This window comes from Falco biarmicus, chromosome 5, assembly GCF_023638135.1.
Source record: "Falco biarmicus isolate bFalBia1 chromosome 5, bFalBia1.pri, whole genome shotgun sequence".
NCBI lineage: Eukaryota > Metazoa > Chordata > Aves > Falconiformes > Falconidae > Falco > Falco biarmicus.
Window position 1 is genome coordinate 83,870,945 of NC_079292.1, and position 22,465 is coordinate 83,893,409.

At 49.2% G+C, this 22,465-nt stretch overlaps 1 protein-coding gene across 3 annotated transcripts; it reads right to left on the reverse strand.

The window, feature by feature from the left end:
- Positions 1–348: 348 nt before the first annotated feature.
- Positions 349–19,704, reverse strand: PHC1 (polyhomeotic homolog 1). 3 transcript variants are annotated; one of them, XM_056341820.1, is made up of 16 exons: positions 19,476–19,703; positions 18,626–18,749; positions 15,474–15,630; positions 14,752–14,862; positions 13,329–13,406; positions 12,434–12,583; positions 11,304–11,459; positions 9,696–10,194; positions 8,640–9,391; positions 6,283–6,430; positions 5,966–6,174; positions 5,249–5,363; positions 4,561–4,669; positions 3,726–3,876; positions 2,874–3,105; positions 349–2,550 (listed from the first exon to the last, which is right to left on the reverse strand). In XM_056341820.1, exons 3-16 carry the CDS (start codon positions 15,585–15,587, stop codon positions 2,396–2,398), a joined length of 2,979 nt encoding a protein of 992 aa, XP_056197795.1. In that variant the 5' UTR covers positions 15,588–15,630; positions 18,626–18,749; positions 19,476–19,703; the 3' UTR covers positions 349–2,395. The 3 variants fall into 3 exon arrangements, with proteins under 3 accessions (XP_056197795.1, XP_056197794.1, XP_056197796.1); XM_056341819.1 differs by lacking the exon at positions 18,626–18,749; XM_056341821.1 differs by lacking the exons at positions 349–2,550; positions 2,874–3,105; positions 3,726–3,876; positions 18,626–18,749 and adding an exon at positions 3,973–4,100 and having other exon boundaries at positions 19,476–19,704.
- Positions 19,705–22,465: the final 2,761 nt, after the last annotated feature.

The window sequence follows — 22,465 nt, forward strand, 5'->3', positions numbered from 1 at the left end:
GTTGTGCTGATGTAACAGGAGCTTTTTTTTGTGCCAGAGCATCTTTCTTACCCAAAGATGAAGGGTCCTTAGTGTATGGTGCCTTATGCCTGAATTACTTCTGCCAGGAATGGATCTCTGTGTCAGTATGTGGGTTTTTTTGCTGCCACCTTGTATCACTCCACTTCCCTTAGGGCTTCAAAAATGAAGCTTTATTAGCTCAGGTAGCTACCGATAGGAAAAAATTCCTATACTCTATTTTTCTGCAACAATAAAAATCAAAATTAACTTTTTGATGAAGCTTGTACTTCTCAAACACTAGACTAATATTCAGCTTGGGGAAGGGAGGTTAAAAACCAGACTTGCAAAGCCTGAACAAGCATTTTTTTATTAAGAACATTGAACATGAAATGAAGAGTTGAAGCCTTCCTTTTTGACTGAAATAAAATCTGATCCTCAGAAGTACCTTGTAACCCAGGCAAGCTAGCTGCCTACCTACCCTGCCAAGGGTCAAAATAAACAGTTTTATCACACCCAGCCTGCTAAGGATACAATGGTTTAAGGGCAGTCCTCCTCTGCTGATTGCTGTTAAGAGAACCTCCCCCTTCCCTGCCCCCAGATTAAGACAAAATTGTGTTATCAGGGTACAAGCAGTGGCAGCTTCCTTCAGGCCTATTTTCATTCAAGCAGCATTCTCTCACAGGAACAAGGATGTCATTAAAGTGAGATTGAACAGTACAGTTAAGACTAGGAAGCTGCTGCCACATTTTATCCATCTTATAAGCACTTTCACTCCTCTTTTCCTAACAGGGGTCAATAAAGAGCCTATTCCAAAGATTTCTAATGTTTTCCTGTCTATGCTATTAGGCCTCTTCTCGTGCTACTACAGCTTTCCTGCAACAGTAGGAGCTTTCCACACAGAACAGTCTTATGTTTCACCCAAATATTCACATGAACCTTCTGAAAACAGAAAAGCTGAGACACGTAGTTTATAAAATCATCTTGCTTTCAGGTGTTTGGCTCTAGGGGCACTTACCTCTTCATGCTTTGTCTAAGTTCATCAGTTTTTTTGCTTGTTTGTTTCTTTGAAGCACAGGTGCTCCTGGAAGAGAACTCTGCCCAGGTTTTCACCTTTGGCAGTCTGGTTACCAAATTTCAGAATACAGTGTTTGGTCCTTAAAAAAAACCCAAAACCTGGAGGGAGTGAAAGGGAGGGACAGAGCCTATCACAATTCTACCCCTTAGAAAGGAGAAGTAGCATTAAAGGAGTAGTATCCAGTTGTTGGAGGGTGTGGTTTCATTTGTTTGGTTTTTTTTTTTTTTTAACTGAGGAAAGGAAATATCTGTTTTACAACATCAATTAAAAAAAAAAAAAAAAGAGCCTGAGGCAGGCAATACAGTCCTGCCAGCTTAAACTTTTGTTTCTTAAGCTCTCCTGAGGATAATGAAGACAGACACAAAAATAATACAAACTGATAAGAGAACACAAAAAAAACCCCAAACCCAAAACCCCAGACCTTTTTATGATGAGCCTTGGCGCTTCTGGAGACTGCTTTGGATCTGTAAATTATGCCCTAGCACAATGGGGAGGCAAACCTAGTGCTGCAGGGGTCCCTAAATGTAAGACAAACACCCCTCCCCCCTTCAGTTTTCCCATCACCTTGTCATAAGCATTCAGGATAAATCCTCCTCTGACTGGTTCAGAGAGGAGCATCTGGAGTGAATAGCTGCCACAACACTTGGTCTTCACTCTGCATCTCTACAGGAGATAGTAAAGCTAAGGCAGCTCCTATTGCCATGGGCCTTCAAGTTTGGTATGCATGCTGGAATGGCTATTAAACCCAGTTCATGAGCAGCCTAGGTATTTTAATATTATTTTTTTAAGAGTGGAACAGCAGCAGCCCCTTCTGCACAAATTCTTGTTTGTCCACCTCTGTTCACTTGGAATTTACTAGTTCCCATTCCTAAATACCCCAAGCACAGCTGTTCCCAATGTCCATGTGGGGCTGGCTCTTCCTATGCCTCAAGTGCTGGCACAGTGATATTCAAAACTAAGATCTAGCAGACCTGCTGTAGCAAAAAGGGGTGAGGGCAGTTCCCTTTCAGGAGTCTGCTAAGACAGAAAGAGGTCCCCGTCACATCTTTATGTGGTACACAGGACAGGCATATTCAAAACCAGGAAGAAGGAAGGTGTTTCAAGGCCCCAGGTGGGAGTTTTCCTCCCCCTTGTAGCACCATTAAGAGACCAAGACATGGGCTTGTGCATGGCAGTTTCAATCAGTTAAATTCCTTCTCATTCTTCTTGAATGCAAGACCACAGGGGACTGTCCCATTCTTCCCTACCCCAGCAGGATGCTCCAAAGCTGGCAGCTGCCCTGGGGTCAAAGCAAAAGTGAGACCTCTGGCTTCAGAGCTGTTAGGTCTCCTTGAGGACATTGATCTTGGCACAGATCTTGAGAGCTGGTCCCAGCTTGATGTTCATGGCACTCATGAGATGTTCCTCCTTCAGAAGCAACAGGGCCTGGCCATCAATTTCCTGTGACCGAAACTCCTCGGCAATCTCCTGGCACCCTGTGAAACCAAAAAGCACCAGCGCTGAGAAACAGACGTGCCCTGGGCACTGCCCTCATTTCCCACTCTTTGGGCCTCTGGCAGGTACAGAAAGCCAGCCAGGAATCCAACCAACCCCCTTCCCCGCTCTAATCCACAATCTGCCTGAGGACACAGGCTACTTGGGAAGTACAAGTCACCCATCTACTCCAATTCAGAAACATGTACAGAAGTACAATAAAAGCACTGGGCACCACTGACACCACTTTCTTTCCAGAAAGAGAGCCAACAAATTGCCCCATGCTGCTGGATCACAGGAGTGCAGGAGAGGATCTTAACTGCACCTTGCAGTGATGAGATGAACTCGTACACTTCCTCCACACTCCAACGACTGGGATTGCTGGACAGGAAGACTGGGTTGATACCATGTAGATCTGGGGTAGGTGGTGCCATACTAGAGTTTGCCAGGTCCCTCTCTCCATGACTGGCCCTTACTGACAGGGGTCCTGGAGATGTAGGGGACAAAGCTTCATCATAGCTGGAGTTATCAGAGCCTCGACTTGAGTCTTCCTGGCCCTACAAGCCCATAGAAAAGAAAGAAAAAAGGTGTTTTGTGAGAGACTCACAATTACTAGGGTACAAAACAATACATTAGGAACAGCAGAAGATATCCCAACAGTCTGGGATAACAATCCCAACAATTCTCATACTATTGGTCCAGGAGCTCCAGGACACAGGAGCTCCCTCATGCCAGAAAGGACAGACTTCACTCTCGCCTCCCTTCCTCTCCCTTCTCCCATCCTCCCCAGTCCATTCCTCTTCTTCACATCAGTGCTGAAGCTCATTCAGTTCTTCCATAATCTCAATCAAATCATTCAAGTGGAAGAATACTAATCTAATGGGAAAAGTGGATTGTTTTCTACCAAGGCCGTCAGCTGATCTCACTCACTGAAACCTCTGAGACACAGGCGGGAGCGAACACAGAGTGAACAGAACAAGTACAAATATGAATCCACTTTCTGCAGTTGATAAAACAGAACAGCTCACTCACTGTGCCTTGTGCACAAACTGTCAGTCAGTGTGCACTTGTCCCATCCTGTATGACTACATCCACTGTGAGGAAGTGGTACATCCAGCAGTGACAACTTTCACACTGACACCTGCCTTGCCGGAGGCAGAGTGCGCTGTGTCCTTACCCTGTGGCGCTTGCCCTGGATCTTTGTTCGAGCAATTTCAGAGCTGCTGCGCCGTGGTCCCCGTCGACGCACACGAACATAGTTAGCTTCCTGGAATTCCTTCATCTTCTTTCTCTGCAGCCGAAACTGATGGCTGCAGCTGACATTGTACCTCAAATAAGTAGAAGCAGAGCAGCAGTTAGGAAACAGCAACTACCTAAACCTACTGCTTCTCCTCGCTCTAGATTGGGATAAAACTCCTCTTTACCATCAAGTTCCGTTCCTCCTCCTCCTAAGACTTCCCCTTGGAAGGAACCAGTCCAGACTTCTGACACAAGCATTATTTGGACACCAGAGTCTTGATCTAACATCTGAAGGGTCAATTAAGTCATTCCCCTAAGGGAAAAAAGACCCATAACAAGCACTCTGCTATCAATAGGAGGCAGCAATGACTAGTCTAACTTCTCCCCAGATTTCTTCCCAGTGCTCCCTTGTGTCTTCATCTAGTACGGATGCAGCATGCAGCAGACAGCTGCCAGTATGCATTCGCTTAGTCAGTCAAATGTACATTTGACTGAAGAGAGGTTCTTTGGAGACCCAGAACTTCCCTCTTCCCACTTTATTTTCTAGCAAGTCAGAAACCCTGTTTACACTCAACACCACATCAACCTCTCCAGACCTAGAAGCATCCACAAGTCATATGTGTCTTTGTCACACACACACAATGAGTCATTGAGGATGTCTGTGGCCAGTGCATCCCATGGAAGGAAGATCAGATATACTGAAGTGTCATACACTACCCAGAGAAGGGGCACATGCCCAATTCTAGAGAATGTATAGACAGAAATTCTTTTACCTTTTAGCACAGGTCATGGAACAAAACCTCTTGGAGCCACGAAACTGGGTTGCTGGGGCATACTTCCCACAGTATTCACACTTCAGCAAGTTTGCCTTCTTATCAAGCTCTAGTGAGATACAGAGACACACACCAGTAGACGATCTGAACTGAAGCAGATCCCACACAATGATTCCCCATTCCACTATTGTTCTGAGCACACAGATTCCAAGCTCTACTCTCTACTGAATCCGCTAAGCAGTTAGCTTGGGGAAGAAGCTGGGGAAAGAGGCAGAAGCTCCACTAATTAGGACGCTAGGATACTGAACAGAGCAACTTATTTCTCCTTGTCAGTACTGTTTTGCTGAACAAGTGAAAAATAGCATATCCCTTATATCCTACAAGGTTGTGGGGGAAATCTCCACCATCACTGCGCACTGTTGTGTACACACATCCTTCACAGCGTTCAGAGTCATTAGAGACAAACACAGTTCAGATTCTTCTGCTTACTACTGACACAGGGTATGTTAGATCATATGAACAACAAAGTATTGTCTTCTGGCACTTAAAATCCTAGGTCCATTGCCTGAGTCTCTTAAGGAGTTAGCAGGAAGAGATACAAGTCCATAATGTATAAAGTTAGTAACACAGTATCAAAGAACAGAAACTTTCAGTAACACTAGCTAGGCCTCCTCCTGCTGAAACTCACCCATAGAAGCACTGTCCTCTCCCGGGGAATTGCTGGACAGGTTTTCACTCTGGCCTGAAGCAGCCTCTCCCTGCAGCGGTTTCTCAGATTCTTTCAGCAGCTGAGAACAACCCACCTGGACAGGAAGAGAAAGAACTGGGCCCATCAGTAAAGGATTCTCTGTGTCCAATGCACTCTGCAAGGTATACGCCACTCACACCTTATTACAACTCAGAAGAATCCCTCTGCTTACTACGGGAGAAGAGATGCTGAATGAAGTTATTACTCCTTCCTGACTCACAGACTTGGTGGTTCATTCAAAAATCACAAAGTACTATCTGCCTTGAATATCCTGCAATTCCATGTTAACTGCATTTCCCCTTATTTGCTTTAACTTCACTTGCTATCTGTTCAAAATGCATCTTGCCCTTGCTAAAAATCAGAGTGAAGAACCTTCTTACAATTCCTGCATAAATTATTGCTCTGGGGACTACTGGAGAAAACAGTTCCCATCACACTTGTTTTATTCCTTCCAACCCATTCTCGTTAATGCCACCACTTAATGCCTTGCTTCATGCATGACACCCCCCTCCTTTCCCTTCCTCTTCACTGTCTCTGTCTCAGGCTAAACATGCAGAGTTGGAATATGGGGAAAGAAACTCCCGTTCAAAGATGGAAGTCCACTATCTTCCCCAAGAGAGTGCTACACCTCCTTCTCCCACAGCAGCGAATCCCTACCGGAAAGGGCTCTGCTCCTTCCTGGATGACAAAGCCTTCAATGATGTGCGTGAGGATCTGGGGCTTGACGATGGCTTGTGGGGGTTTGGAGTCTCCCACCTGACGTGACACCATTGCCAGGTTTGGGGTGGGAGCAGAGGTGGGGGTGACTGATGCTCCTTCACTTGAGGTGGTATTTGGGGTTGCAATGGCAGCAGTATCAGATTTATCTGAAAAGTTAACAGCACAAGAGTCAGTTATCTTTGCTTGTCTACTTCAAATGGAATACAGGATCAGATCATTAGCACACAAAAGCAGAGTTCTCCTTTGTACCTCACCTCCAAGGCTGCTCTTCTCCTCCATGTTTTTGGGGCTGTCTGTCACAGGAGAGGACCTGGCTGGCAGGAGTGCAGTGACACCGGGCACCTCCTCCTTCTCCTCCTCTGACTCTGCCTTGCGTTTTACTGCTAAGGCCTGAGACTTGCTCTGTGTGAATAAAGAAAAACATATAAGCAGAGAGAGAAGCTCCAAAGCAAAGAACAAGACAGAACGAAGGCAAAAGGAAGATGCATCCTGCTCCATCATACTTCTTTTCCAGCCTGGTTCCTTTTCCTGGGGTTATCTTTAGCTCCCTCACAGTACTTACCTCTACTGAGGAACATTTTTGCCTTGCAGGGAGCAAAACTTGACTTCTACAATACAACTATGACTAGGATCTGGTGTCCCAATTCATGTTGACACATTGACATAATACCAAGACACCGTATAAACCTTAAGGGTTATTCCAAGAAGAAAGAAATGGAATGGCAGTCACCCAGCAAGCTTTTCCAAACAAGCTTTTGGCTAAATCAGATCAGTTTCAATGAAGGAGAGTCAAAAGAGTAGGGGACACATGTTGGATGAGAGAAGACTTGTGTGTCCCCCAGCCTAAAAGTCAGGCAAATCCTGTGACACCTTCCTGAAGAAGCGGCCAGTTTAGAAACAGTCTCAGCAACTGTCTGAGGATACCTGAGCTGGCAAAGTACTGTTGTCCCAAGGAGTTAGACAAGCCCTAGCTGAACAATTCACAGCAGCATGGGTGAGGCCTGTGGAAAGTGAGCCATCTTTGTTTCCCCCTGCATAGCCTGTTGCTAGGGGACCCTCTGAGGCCTAGAGCCAGCGGCTGGTACCACATACCAAGGGGTCTCTGACCCAGAGGTATCCACACCTAGTGAGGAGAGGGGAGGTCAGTCTTCATGGCCCAGTCAGCCCTCGTCTCCTGAGAGAGACAGCAAAGAGGCCGGTTATTGTTTGTGTTGGGTTTGTGTGGCAAGGCTTTGGTAGCAGGGGGCTGCAGGAGTAAATTCTGTGAGAAGACACCAGAAGCTTCCCCCCACATCCAACAGAGCCAGTTCCAGCCAGCTCCAAGATAGACTTGCCGCTAGCCAAAGCTGAGCTCATCAGCAACAGTGGCAGCACCTCTAAGATAACATATAAGAAAGGGTAAAAAATACTGTGCAACAGCAGCTGGGAGAGAGAAGTGAGAACATGTGAGAGCAACAGCCCTGCAGACACCCAGGCCAGTGCAGAAGGAGGGGTCGGAGGTGCTCCAGATGCCAGAGCAGAGGTTCCCAGCAGCCCGTGGTGAAGCCCACAGTGCGGCAGGCTGTGCCCCTGCAGCCCATGGTGGTTAGCAATGGAGCAGATCCCCACCTGCAGCCCCTGGAGGACCCCACACCAGAACAGGTGGATATCCAAAGGAGGCTGTGACCTTGTAGGAAGCCCACACTGGATCAGGCTCCTGGCAGACCCTGTGGAAAGAGGAGCCCAAGGTTGGGGCAGGCTTGCTGGCAGGATTAGTGACCCTGTGGGGACCCACGCTGGAGCAATCTGTTCCTGAAGGACTCCACCCATGCAAGGGACCCATGCTGGAGCAGTATGTGAAGAACTGCAGCCCATGGGAAGGACAAATATTGAAGAAGTTTGTGAATGACTATTTCCATGGGAGGGATGCCACGCTACAGCAAGGGAAAAGCGTGAGGAGAAGGAGCGGCAGAAAGGAAATGTTATCAGCTGACCACAAGCCCAATTCCCCATCGTCCTGCAACACTCTCCCACTCAGGGAGAGGGAGTAGAAGAGTCAGGAGTGAAGCTGAGCCCATGAAGAAGCAAGGGAGGTGATTTTTAGATTTGTTCCTATTTCTTATTATCCTACTGTGATTGATAATAAATCAGTTTCCCTAATTTAGTTTTGTTCTGCCCGTGATGGTAAATGGGAAGTGATCTATCTCCCTGTCCTTATGTCTATCCATAAGCTCTTCAGTGTATTTTTCTCCCCTTGTCCTGTTAGGAAGGGGGAGAAATAGAGCAGCTTGGTGGTCACCTGGCAGTGGCTACAGTCAACCCACCACATTGTTAAATGCAGTATTTAGTATATGATGTGGACACCTACCCCATCTGGGGCAGGGTCTGAGTCTCACCTATTTATTGCATGCAAACATTTGAATGATAATGTGGAAGAGAAATGCTTGTAGTCGGTAACCCCAAGGGTTGGATTGGAATTAAGTGTTTTAGAGAGGAAAAAGGTCTCCACATCCCTCTACCCAAACCCCTTACCCATCCCATCCCACTGACCTGGGCCTGGACTGTGACTGGTGTCCTAGGAATGAACAAAGAGAATCCATATGCTATTCTCCTTCTCAATGGTATCACTTACTGGCAACTGGACAGACTGCATGTAGAGTGCTGCTGGCATCTGAGCCACAACTGGAGAGGAGACTGGGCTCTTCACCATGTGGGCTGTGCCTTGAACTTGTGCCAAATTCACCCCTGTGGTGAGAGGATGAGCTTCCTGTGAGGATGCCGGAGCTGAAGATGATGACGGGGAAGCAGCATGGGCTTGGGAAACAGGCTGGACCACGGCTGGCATTCCCCGAGATGTCGGCACTGCTGCAGCAATCTGAGCCAAACCCAGTGCTTGGGCTTGGCCTGAGCCCTGCTGCCGAGTACCCACCACCTGCACCGGGATGTGTGGTGGAGGCTGCTGCGTTGCTGACATTTTGGCAGGCCCAAGCTGAGGTGGTTTGATGGGGGTGACCAGAGATTTCGACTGAATTGGAACAGGTGACTTGGTGACTGGCTGGCAAGGACTGTCCTGCTGGAGCTGCACAGGTTGTGGCTGGGACTGCAACATGGGTTGCACCACAAGGGTCTGAGCCTGCTGCTGGTTTTGAGGTGGACCCTGCTGCTGTGGAGGCTGAGCTTGTTGCTGCTGTTGGGTCAGAGATGGCGCTTGCTGCTGTTGGGCCAGCTGAAGATGGGTGGCTGTGTGGAGGAGCTGGGACTGGCGATGCTGGAACTGCTGCTGGTGATGAATGGCGATCTGCTGCTGGATCACCACCTGCTTCTGCAGGTGGATCTGCTGCTGCTGCTGGATCAGCGAGTGCGGCTGGATCTGTGTATATGTGGCTATACAAACACAGCGGGGAAAAAAAGGAGAGCGCAAAAGTTAGCAACAGTGCAGCTGCGAACAACAAAAAGAAGGCTGGCAGTCACTGCACTGGTTTGAGTTGTTAAGCTCCAAAATGACCGCCAGCTTACTGGCAGAGGACATGAGGGACTAAATCAACTTCTGTTGCCAACAGAGAGATAATCCCTAGAGACAAGCCTCCCAGAGCCCAGAGGCCAGGAGGCCTGTTGGAAGACCTCTCAGCAAATGGCACTCTTGCAAAAGCCCAGTGGGCTCAAAGAGAAGGAACAGGTCTGCACTCACCTGAGCTGATCAATGTCTGGCTGGGTGCTGGCGTAGCGGTCCTGGTCAGGTTCATGCCCACTGTTTGCTGCCCACCGCTGTCCGTTTCACCCTTCTTTGTGGCTGCATTCTCTGTCTCCGTCTGGCTTCCCTGGCTGATGGTCACAGCCTGAGCAGCTGCTACCGGTAACGGCTGAACCACCCCCGTGCCTTTCCTTTGGCAACTGCCAGCAGCACCTGCCGAGGAGGTCTGGCTCAACGCGGCTGAGGTCTGGCTCCCACCACTTGCCACCACACCCCCGGTGACACCATTGCTGCCTGCTGCCCCCTGGCTCAAGTTGAGGGACTGGCCTGCGCTGGCGGAGGAGGCCTGAGCCACCGCCAAGGACTGGCCCGTGCTGGTGGCCTGCGGTAAGCCCGAAGCCTGGGAGCTTCCTGGCAGAGCTGCCTTCTGAGCAGAGCCTTGGAGCTGGGTGTTAGCGGCTGAGGTCTGCTGGCTCCTCACAGCCAGGTTCTGCACCTAGAAACACATACGCAAAACAGAATCCCTTTGCTTCATGTATGCTACTTGCTGGAATTTTGGCAGAGAACTCATAAGCAACATGCTTTACTGGGACGCAGGCTAAGCAGATGCTTCAAGTCTCATGTGGGGAGCTGGCTAACACTGCAGGGCAACGCTCAGGTGCAGCCCTCCCCAGGAAACACCGCCTGAACTCCTTCCTACCCCACCTCTGATGGAAGTTAAAAATCTCGTGGCACTTTCTGGACAGCACATGAGGACACCACCATTCTCCGAGGCATGGGACAGCCTTCAGACCTGCCTGCCATGCCTTTGCACAGCAGTCCAGCATGGCTCTAAAAGCACTGAGATGCCCCTTTAAAGATCAGTCACTCCTTTTCAATTTTTGTGCCACCCGTCTCCTCCCCCCCTGTGCAGGGCTTTCCACTCAGCAGGCCCACAGATATACTTGTGGCCTGCAGCCCCTTCTGATTTCACCAGTTCCTCTGCACTTTGGTGCTGCCATCCTCTGTATTTACTCCTCCTCCAAATCCAGTGTTATCTTCAACTTTGATCAAGGCTGACTTTCCTACAAAGAAAGTGCCCCAGACAAAAATATGAAGTAGCTGGAAATCCCAAGAACGACTGGGATAGGAAAAGGAAAACAAGAAGCCATGGCAGCTCCCTGACCCGGAGAATTACTTGTAGATGAATGCAGGAGCTAAGACCTTGTGGCCTGTTCAGTCTATGGCATCTTTACAACAAACCAACTGGGTGAAGGAATACTACTGCTGGCAAAGACTCTTCATTGCAGAGTGACTGAAAATTGGACACAGAACCCAACAATTCTTTTTACACAAGGACAATTGAGAAACTGTGAAGATGTGATTGATCCAGCCTGTGGCTCACCCCAGAAGTTTTAAGCAGAAACGAATCCCATCTCTGGAGGTAAAAAGCAAACATGAAAAAAAAGTGGCAAGAGAGAACAGAATCTCCTGCCTACACACGGACACAGTTGGGGATAAAATAAGAGCTAATCTGCTATACAGGGACGGCTGGAGACAAAGACCAGAGTGTGGGGCGAGAGTGAGCAGGGGAAGGGGAGGACTCTGGGGAGGGGTGCCACTGACCTGGTCTGTGTCTGCATGGACCCCAGGAGACTGAGTGGGTGGTACCTCCTGCTGGACAGCGGCCACAGCCCCGTTGGGCATCAGGATGAGCTGGGAGGCAAGAGGCACATTGCGGCCCAAGGTCCGGTTTACCTGCAACAGGTTCCCCAGCTGTGGCTGTTGAGGGAGGATCAGGTGATGTGGAATGAAAGGAACGGAGGGGAAGAGAGAAAGAAAGATAGCGAACCACAAGAAAACAGATTACAAAGCAACACTGGGCCGCAATGTCACACATTGCAAAACCCCCAACCCTCCCTGCACTGCAACACTCAACATACCCCTCAGGAGCAGGAAACTCGGAACAGTTTCCTTATGGAAACAAGCACTCTTCATCAAACATGTGCCTGGGCCAACTATCACAGACTGCCCAAGGCTGGCTAAAAGCCTGGGGTATCACTGAATTTTCAGATGTATATCTGGGAGTGGTTGAGAAACAGCGATAAAAGACATACATCCAAGACCAGGGTTACTTAAAAATAAAGGGATTACAATCTGTATCTAAAGTCAACTGAGACACAAAATATTTTTCAAGTAGGTAACCAAGCCCCAGACTGACAATATAGTCAAGACTAATGTTTTCTATTTAGCAGCACTTCAAAGCAATTAAAAGGATGACATATTTGTTCATGTTGACTTATGTTTCTAGACTTACTTGAATTCTGATTTACATCCCTAAGCTCAGCAGTGGTAGAAGAAAGTAATTTACCATATATCTGTTCCAGCATTGAACCAGAAGAGTAGTTTTATTTCTGTGAGCTATATTCAAGTCTAGGACATATTTTTCATATATACACTCTAGTGAGAAGTGCCATGGGATCTTTAACATCTATGCAGAGCAGAGACAAACACAGTTCCTAACAATCTCACATAAGCCACATAATACAAAGCTCATCTACCCTCAAAAAGCTTAGCACAGAGCCAAACTCGTAGGTTCAAGGACAGGAGCCTCCCCATCTGAATTTAAAATACAGTGCATCATCCTTAAAGCTAGAGTTAGACCAAATGTGTTGGTAATCCCAAGCAGTGAAACACTGGAACGGCTAGGCAGTGGGGTTCATGCTCAGGACACATTTTGCGTACACATCTCTTACCCGGAGATACATCTGGGCCTGTGACTGGTTTAGAGGCGGTGAGGTGGTATTCCCAAGCAGCACAGACTGCGTTAGGGTTGTGGCACTGGGGGAACTCACGCTCTGTGACCGACTGATCAGCTGAGCAGCTGATGTGGTGGCTAGGTTGATCTTAAAAAGAGAGAAAAGCCCAAAGTCACATATGAAGAGATGGAGGAAAGGAAATAAGTACACATCCACTTCCTGGGATCCAGCCAGAACAGACATTTTACAGTTTTTTTCCTGTACCCCACAGGGAACGAAGAAGAAAAAAAGTTCTTGTCTTAGAGGCTAAGCAATGTAAACTAGCCAAAGCCCTGGATGCTAACGTCATTTGTATGCTGAGCTTGAATATCACCGTTAGCATGCAACTGCAATAAAAGATCCAAAAGAAACACGTCATTTTCTCAAGTAAAGGAAAAAAGCCCACAAAGTAATCTCTACCCTACCAACTCCTCTCTGAACAAATCCCAGTTCCTGAATACTACAAAACTGACTTCCTCTCGTTCAACCAAATACTACTCTGCCCAAGAAGAAAAAAGCATTCCCTTTCAGGCTGCTCACGACTCCTTCTTAGAAGTCCTGATGCTTTTCTAGTCCGTGACAACATAGCCCCAAAGCGTCAGCAAAGAGAGATCAGTGTCTACCTTTCCAGCTAAGAGGCCTCTCCCTCTCAGAAACCTCCTCTGGTCTCCTCAACCCCCACCAATAATGATAGCACCCCAAATCCTCAAAGTTGTCTGCATCTTGTGGGTTCCCAGCATTCTTAGAAGCTGTGTTTCCCTGGCTGACTGCCTTCCTAAAAGACAAAGAGGAAAAAGAAGAACGGGAAGAGGTGGGAAGGAGGCTTTGACGTGTGAGGGAGCAGTTAACTTACAGAGGCCTGAGTGGTGGTGGTCTGTTGCGGGGTGCTGGTGTTGGGGGAGCTGGCTTGTCTACTGGCTGCAATCGTAGCCTGCAAGAGAGATTGACAGAGAAATGAGTTACTTGGAACAAACTTTTCAATCCAGCCCAAATATTTAGCTTTGTCACAGCACCTAGTCCTATCACCATCTTCTCCCATTCCCAAGAACAGGGGCACGATCTAGCCACTACAGATCTCTGCCATGCCCTACAAATCAGTTGCAGCAACTCAGCAAGGCATCTCCTCTTCCCCAAGCAGTTCAGTCCTGTACGCTACCTGAGGCAGTGGACAACAGACCCTTACCGTGCATGACCCCCAGTCCTTCCACACGTGGGTACACACCCCACTGTTGCCCCAGCTTGACATGCTACACACGGCAACCCTCATGCTGCAATCCACCGTTAACACCCAGACGTTCCCCACAGTATTAGCAATTTGCTGGGCTATTTCAGCAGTTTAGCATCAATGCAATGACACTAAAAAAAAATATCCAAGTAACAAATTTCAGATTACAGTACATACAGTTCATGGAGCAATGTAAATATTGTTAGATTAATTTTTTTCCCCCTTCTATGATCCCACAGGAATTCCATTCTATGACTTCAGTTAGTTTTATAACTAAGATGTGTGTGAAACTGGTGAGAGGATTCCATTCCCTCTATGCTGTAAAACTGCAGGTAGGGATTTTGAGAACTTAATCCTGAACTAACAGCCAAGGAAATACTCCAACAGCTAGCGATGGAGATATTGTTACACAGAAAGAACTGTATTCACATGGCGCATAATCCATCTTCAACTGGTGATAAAGTCTGGTAGGTGAGCAAAGTTGCTAAAGAAAACAAAAAATCACTCAATTATGCATCATAAAATATCTCAATTTGTATAAACATATCTCAGCTGAAGAAACACTCTACTGGCTGGACAAGGTTTATCCCAGATCCCTCTTGCTAGTAACTGGTAAAGAAAGCATGTGCTACTAAGTTTCAAGACAGAACATTCAGAGGATACCTCCTGAAAGTTCACACACAGAAGACCATGTTTATTCTCTGAGAAGTAACAATTCAGGGTTCACTTTAGTAGTTTTTAAACACTACTCCATCCACTGCTGATTTAACCACCCATCTTTTATTTAAAGAAGGTGCAAGCACTAAAGTGCAAGTTTCCTGATGGGGATGCCAAATTCTATCTTCCCCTGCTCTGTATCTGAAAACCAGATATATCCTTCCATCAGGCTTCCAGTTTACTAGCTGTATTAGCTTTAAACGTGTTTAGGGACTCATTGTCTCACTACAGATCAGGATGACCTCAGTGCACAAGCCACTTTATAAAGAGAGAATCTCTGGATCTTCCCTAGAGAGCAATCCAATTTGTCTCCTTCTGCCCCTTGGCAACTCACCTGCTGGACAGCAGCCAGGCTGTGAAGCTGTGCACTGTTAAGCTGCTGCTGCAGCATAAACTGATGAAAGTACTGGGCTGCATTGGGCTGTCTCTGGAGCGCCTGCAGGGCCTAGAGAAAGAGGAAAACCAACAGTCAAAAATAGCGTGCCCTTGAAATGCGATTAGAGAAAGCAATGAAGGAATAAATAACAGCCATGAGACCATCCCTAGACCCCATGAAAAAAGCAAAGTCACTAGATTAGCACATCAAAATATGTAGTACAGCTACAAAGTTGGTAACACACTAAATCACATGTGTATTCCACGACAGCAGGAAGCACACTTGCCAGACTTTAATAAACTCCAGGAATTTGGGGATTTGTGCTCAAGCAGGTAGACAAGTGTTCCAGTATAGTATGTATATGGAGGATATATATTTTATAGAGGAACTGGGATGATAAACTGAATGACTTGCTCTAGAACAGCAGGCTAAAATCAATCTGTTGGATCATGATATGGATTAATTCTAAGAGGCTGGACACTGCACACTTACAAAACACGAAGCACAGTATCGAGCTACAGGAACTAAACATCAGGCCTAGCACAAGAATTTCTGAATCTGAATAACTGACACTCCTTCAACCATGGTCCCACCTTGACACGACAACTCAAAAGAAATGCAAAAGGGCCCACCAACTTCTACTGATGCACATGCCATCCCAGAAGATAACCATGTCTCACCTGCACTGCCTGTCGCTCATAGAGAGACATCTGCGATATCTGAGGACGGGTGCTTCCTCCAGAACTGGAGCTCCCACTGGTGGAGCTGGAGTTCTGCTCACTTTCGGTCTCCATGGTGACAGGATCCCAGGAGCTCAGGCTGAGACAGACTCCAGATCTACATCGAGAGAAGTGGGAACTAAGTCAGGCTAGAGAAAGAACCAAACTGTACTTCACAGCATTACACAGCTTTTTTTACTGGAATATCCCAGTACCAGGCTCCACACACAGCTTTGCAACATCACAGGGGGCCAGGGATGCCAGGGTTCTGAAATCACCCAGAAATTACACTCATGGTTCAAATCTTTTATTACCAGTCAGAAATGTAATGCACACATTCTCATGTTTTTATTGCCATGCTACAGTTGGAATCTACAGCATCCTGAACTCCTTTAGAAGGCAGCAGAGTGAAGGAGCAGCTGCAGCTCATTCAATCATTTGGTTACAAACCTGATCACCTCTCCTTCAAGGGAGGCTAGTGAACTGAGGCAAATCGCGCTGTGCTTCCAGCCTCCCACTGCACTTTGGCAACTTCTGATCCTCTCCTCCTCCAGTCCCACAAGAGGTATAATTATCCCACAACTCTGCTGCCCTAGTGCAGATATACCAGCTTGGCCCTTCTCCCAGTTTAGCCCCCAGCCCTAGACCATTTCTTTCTTTCTCTGATCACGTGGACTTTCCAGCTACTTCTCATTCCCCACAGACCGTAACTTGGAACATTAAGAGTGGAAACTGGTATCTGTGCTGGCAAGTTGCTTTCAGGAGGACCAGAGTCAGAAGCAGAGTGAATGAAGGGTTCACTGGCAACACTTGTGAGGGGAAAGCTGCTAAAGAGGTTACACAGAGCTAGAGAGATCTTCCAGCAGCAGAAGGATGAGTTGCAGTGAATCACAGAACTGAAAAAGGACTGAAGAAGGCTTTCATCAGCCAAGAGGAGGAGAAGCGAGACTGAAGAGAGTGCTTAGCAGAAGAGTAACACATTGGGATGATCAGGGAGTTTCCTGCAACAAGAAACACAAGCTACACAGGGAGTAACGGTAGGAGGGGTTAGAGTCAGAAAAGGGAAAGCGCAAAAGTGATTATTCAACAGAATTCCACTGAAAAAATTTTGACTTTTTAGAAGGCTATCATTCTACGGAAGATAAAAAAAAAAAAGCTTCTGATAGCCTGTTTGTTTTCCAAAACACCAGCTGGCTCCCCTACAATATATCCAAGAGACCTCTAAATTAGCTTCCAGGATCCCACAGCATCAGCACAGTCCCTGTGGCAAGACCTTTTCAAATCCAGGCATTTCGAGCTTCACAGCCTTCACCAAACGCAACTTTTTCCAGATGCACAAACAAACAGACCAGTGCAGCAGAAAAGGAGCTGCAACAATAGTCTTGACCAGACAACTTTTTCAATTGTGGAAAGGTGTTAAGGGCAGCAGACAAATTCAAAGCGGGGCAACAGCATTAGCACTGCAGAGGATGGCTGGCTAAATCAGGGAATTGCTGCTCCAAACCTGTGCCTCAAAATCTGGAAAAATCTACAATTGACAAACAGATAGCTGCTGCTCCATGCATCTTTACCTCTGACCTCAAGTCCTGCCCAAGTATCTCCCTGCTAATCCAACGCTGGCTTCCCACACTGCTTCAGCAGTGGCAGTCAGGAATTGTGCCCTGCCATCATCTTCTCCTCAACTGAGACAGTCCCCCTCCTCCTAACCGGCCACTGCAGCTAGAAATGGTTGGTCAATAAGCCTATCTAGACTATAAAAGCTCTGGAGAAGACAATTGCCTTAAAGATCTTCTCCAGGGGGCAGCACCATAAAAAGTAAATTAAGCCTGAAAATAAATGAATAGAGAAGGGAGAGAATACAGACTTTTAGAAAGAAAGAAACTGTGGCAGATAAATTAAGTACTTTGAACAGGGTTAAAATGCAAATCAGAGTGAAACTACACACATTACACCAAGTCACCAAGTTATCTAGTAGCTCAGCTACCATTAGGAGACAATTTCTGTTCCCTTAGCCACCCTCAACCTCCCTGCGCAGGTTACTTGCAGCCTTTACGTTTCTGGTGCTCACTAGATCAACTCATTCACTGTCCAGAAAAGCTGTCCTAAACATCAGTTCCTGCCAGATCAGTGAGTTGAATTAGCTCACTTGTGACGCCGCAAGTGCCAGCGAGAGAAAAAAAGGCAACTAATGTTTAGCTTGGCTGTAGCACACATCCTTACCCTGCACAGCTGCACCAGAAGGAGAAACCTGGCTTCTGACTTGGTGCTCTGCTCCACCAACTGTGTTCCCTCAGTAAACGGCACCATTGATTCTTAAGATTTCCAGCATTTTTGAGAGCTCCACATCGATCTAGATCATCTTAAAACCAGGCCCTAGCACAAACAGAATCCTACTGAGATGCCTCTGGGATGAGAAGCATAAAAAATTTTTGGTCTCTGTGTAGGCAGAAGGCCTTTTGGGGGTGTGGATAGAGAAGCAGTCTCCCTTTGCAGAAGGACGGTAAGAATTTTAAGTCGCTCACAGCAAGCAGGGTTATCCAGCAAAACCATTTCCAAACACAAAAGTGAAAAGGCACAGTATTTCCCCAGGCAAGTTCATCTAAGGATGCGGCTCCATGTTAGTGTAATCCAATCCAAACACAGGCTATTCCCACACAAAATAGCACGGATTACACCCTCTCCTCTCCTGCAAGCACATCTTCCAGCACCCTCCTCTTGCAAAAACCTAGCGATCACTGTGCTATCAGATCGCTTGACTCAGCTAGCGGCTCCACGAGACGGATAACCTACTAAAAATTATTAAACGTGGGTTTTCCAAATAGACTGAGTTAACCAGCTCACCTTGCAAAGGTAAGGAGTAGTTCCCAAGAAAACAAACAAGACCAACGAAATTACTGGAAATTAACCTTTAGAGCTGAACCCCTAAAAGCCAGTCAGCGAAGGATACAAAGGCCTATTAACGCCATGGCAGGAATGACAGCACTGCAGAGAGGACGGGAAGGAGAAGGGAGAAAACGAGCTCCCGGAGCAGCACAAGCATCAGCACGCGGGCCAGGCCGGAGCCTCAGCACACAGCAGGAGCACCACAGGTGGCTCGTCCACAAGTTCCTGACCTTCCCCGAGCACAAGAGCTGCAGAGCCAGGCCAGGCATCCACTCCGGTCACGGAGCACCGGGCAGGAGCCAGCGAAGTTTTACTCCTTCGCCCCATCCATTCCTGCCGGCACGTGACGGCAGCCTGCGGAACGTTATCGAACCTTACAACCGAGTTTCTCGAGGGTGAAGCGCCACACGTAAGATTCGCACAGGTTTGCCCACAGCTTGTGGGGAGGAAAATGAGCAGCCAGGGCTGCGGCACACCCCCTGCCCCGTTACTATAGCTCCCCACAGCCCGGTTTCCCAGCCACGCCAGCAGAGGCGTGAAGCTGCCGGGACACCCGAACTCTGCCACGGGATGCTCCGGGACCAGCAGCAGGCGCGACCCCCCGGCCCGCCCCCCCCACCCCGCCGTGCTCGCCCTTCCCCGCCGAGCGCCTGGCCCGGCCGGCGGGGCCGCAGCCGCCCGGGGCGGGCGGTGGTGCAGCGCGGCGGCAGCCCCCCCAGGCCGCCGGCAACTCCGGCAGCAAAGTTAAGGCGGCTGCGAGCATGCAGGCGCCCGACCCGCCCGCAACACGTACGTACCGGGCGGGCAGCCCCGCCGCGGCGGGAGGCGGGGACCCGCCGCAGGATGCCCCGGGGGAGCTGGGGAAAGGCGCGTGTCTGACGCCCGGCCACCGGCGGGGGGAGCGGCGGCTGCCCGGGAGGCGCGAGCGGGGCTGCGGCGGGGGAGTTGTTCCCGGCCGCTGCTCCCGGGGCCGGGCCGGGCAGACAATGGCTGCTCCGCCGCCGCTGTCAACTTCCAGCCCGCCCCGGCCCCGGGGAACTCTCCCCGCCGCGGCCGCCCGCGCCCCGGGCCCGGCCTCACCTGCAGCCGCCGCAGCAGCGGCACGGCACGGCGCTGCCCCGCTCCACTCCGCTCGGCTCCCGCACCGGCGACGGCGCCCCCCGCCCCGCCGGGAGCCCCCGCGCCCGCCCGAGGGACCCGCGCTGCCGGCGTTACCGGAGCCCCTCGGGCCGCCGCCGCCGCCGCCTGACACGCCCCCCGCGCGCGGGCAGCCAGGCCGGGCCCCGGCCGGGCGGGGCGGGGCGGGGCGGGGCGTGGCGGTGCCGGGGGCCCCGTTGTTGGGGAGGGCGGGGCCGGGGGCGTTACCTGGCGGAGGCTCCCGGCGGGCCCGGCCGCGGCCTGGCGGGGCAGCCCCGGGGGGGGGCCGGGCGTGGGGCGGCGGAGGCGGGGCCACACGCTTGCGCCGCGCCCCGGCCGGGTCCCCCTCCCCCGTTGTGATTTTTTTATTTTTCTTTTTTTTTTTTTTTTTTTTTTTTTAAATCTTGGCCCCTGGGGCTCCCCGCCGCTCCGTCACTTCCTCCCTCGAGGCGCTTCCGGGCACGTGACCCCCTTCCCCGGGCGCCGCTTGCCGTTGCCCTGGTGACGGCGGCCGGGGCCTGGCGGGAACGGCGGGGCCTCGCCTGGGGACGGGGCTGTCGGGGCCCGGCCCGCTCACCCACCCGGCCCCGCCGGGGAGGGGGGCTCGGTCGCGGGCTCCTGCGGGGGAAGGGGACCGAGGCTCCCGGATGAGCTCCGCAGCCCGGCCGCGCAGCAGGCGCAGAGCGCGGCTCGCCGTTCAGCGCCCATGTCCTCCGTGCTGGGACACCCTTTGCGATCGGTGCTTCTGGCGACGGGTTAACCTTGCTAGACATGAGTGGGCTTGCGTAGGTTGTGAAATGCCTGTCTTGGTACCTGGAACAAGCTTTGATGAACAAACGGGACCCAGCGGTAGGAACGGTGTCTGAGGGGGCGCTGGCCAGGTCACATAGAGCACATGGGGAGGTGCACAGTGGAAACCCCCACAAACAGGGTGAAGACACCACGGTGCCAGAGCTTGCTGGCAACTTTTAGAAGAGAAGCTGCGCGGTGCAGGCACTGGGGCCTCGCTTCCCTTGATTACTCTCAAAGCACATCAGTTCTGTCAGTTGCCTGGCTTAGGGTAAGAGCAGTCGATTAAGATAAACTTGGTCATTTTTAACAATGACGTTGTAGTAGTCAGCATGACCATTTCTAAGAAAACAAGAAATGCCCTGTCGGTTCGGAGCAGTGGTTCATCTTCATGAGAGCTGGTGAGTTTCCTTTAAGGATGGCAGCTCATGCACCAGGGATAGGTGGGAAGAAGTGAAAGACAGGCAGAAACAAATCGTGCTCCATCTGTATGTACGTGGTGCAGAAGCTCAAGCACCGCTGAGGCTATGAGCATCATAAATGCTCCTGCAAATGACATATTTGAGCTTTGTGTTGCAAGAACATTGCATCTGGCTTAGTAATGGAAGTGCTGAACTGTCAATTCACTGGAGATCCTGTCCCCAGTCACGGAGCAATATTTGCTGCTGCCTGAAAAGCAGCAAAACAAGCTGTACAGGAAGGCGTTTGGGCTGTTACCGAACACACCTTTTCTAAATGCTTTCTTTTTTAGTTCAGATGGAAAACCAATTGGCTGATTCTCTTTTTTTTTTAAAAAAAAAAAAAAAAAAAAAAAAGGCGCTATAGGAGATATTTAAGGCTAGTCAAAATAAAAGGTCAGATAGTGATCAAAGGAACAATGACAAGGCGGGGAACCCAGCCAGCATAATCCCTGTGAATCAACCACTCTTAAAAACCCCAAAGACTGAATGAACGACTAAGCCATTTGCCCCTGTTGCAAAATCTAGTGAAGTCGATTCAAGGGAGGAAGCTCTCCGGAATTATGCAAACGAAGGGGAACTACTGTAATGAAGAGGCTTTAGGATTTACTGAGGATGCTTGGGGGGGCAGGATGTTGGAATCGATAAAGCAAATTTAAGGATTTAAAAGACTATGCTGGTATCTTTGAGGTAAAACTCACAGGCAGGGAATTTAAGTGATCAAGGTAGATCAGAGATGAACAAGTGTAGGAAAACAGAGAAGAGAGGGATAAAATAAGCTGATGAAATGCAATCAGTATTTGTTTGTCTGGATGAATTTGACACCTGATTGCCACAGCCTGTACTATATTTGTAATAAATTATTTATTTCCTGTGTGGTTGTGCTCTCTATTGTGTGCATGCATGTGTGTGATCCAATAACAAACTTGGGTCTGTCAGCCAGCAAGTAGGATGAAAGCTTTGGGGGGCCAGAAGCACAAGGGACCCACGAAGGTGAGTTTCTCTGAGCCACTGGTCCATAGGAACAGGATCAGGCTACAGACACTGCCCTGACACTGCCTGTGTTTATATGTGTGTCTTTGAAGTACTGTCTCCTGTCAGCGTTTACCTGTGTGTGCACGTCTGCTGTGAACTTGCACATCACACTGCTACTGGTGGGATGTGAAACAGAAGCTCCCACTCATCTCCATTGGCCCAGGAAGGAAGGAAGCCTCTGGATCTTTCAGTCCACCAGACTGAGCTGCCCTTAATACTTTTCAGAGAGAGCAGGTGCACCTGGCCAGTATCTGCAGTCCATTCCTCTTGCTCTACTCCCACATCCGAGCATGGTAGCGGGGATGGTGGAGGATATATCACAACTTACTCCCTTTGCTGTGGACTGGTTTTCCATTACTTTGTCCATGAGCTTTTTGAACCTGCTGATATTATTGACTCCCATAACTCCTGTAGCAGTAGGTTCTTAAACTGCAAAGTACATTTTTTATTTGTTGTAAATTGATTACCAACTAGCTTTATCACATTCCGTTCACTTTATCCACCACCTTCATTATTTTTGTAAATCTCAATCCCTCATCTGCCCACCAAGTTCTGCTCATTCTGCTCACCAGATGGTGGAATCCCGGGCCTTTTAGTGTCTCCTGATGAAGCACTTGTTCCACCCCATAATGATTATCACTGAGGCTCACG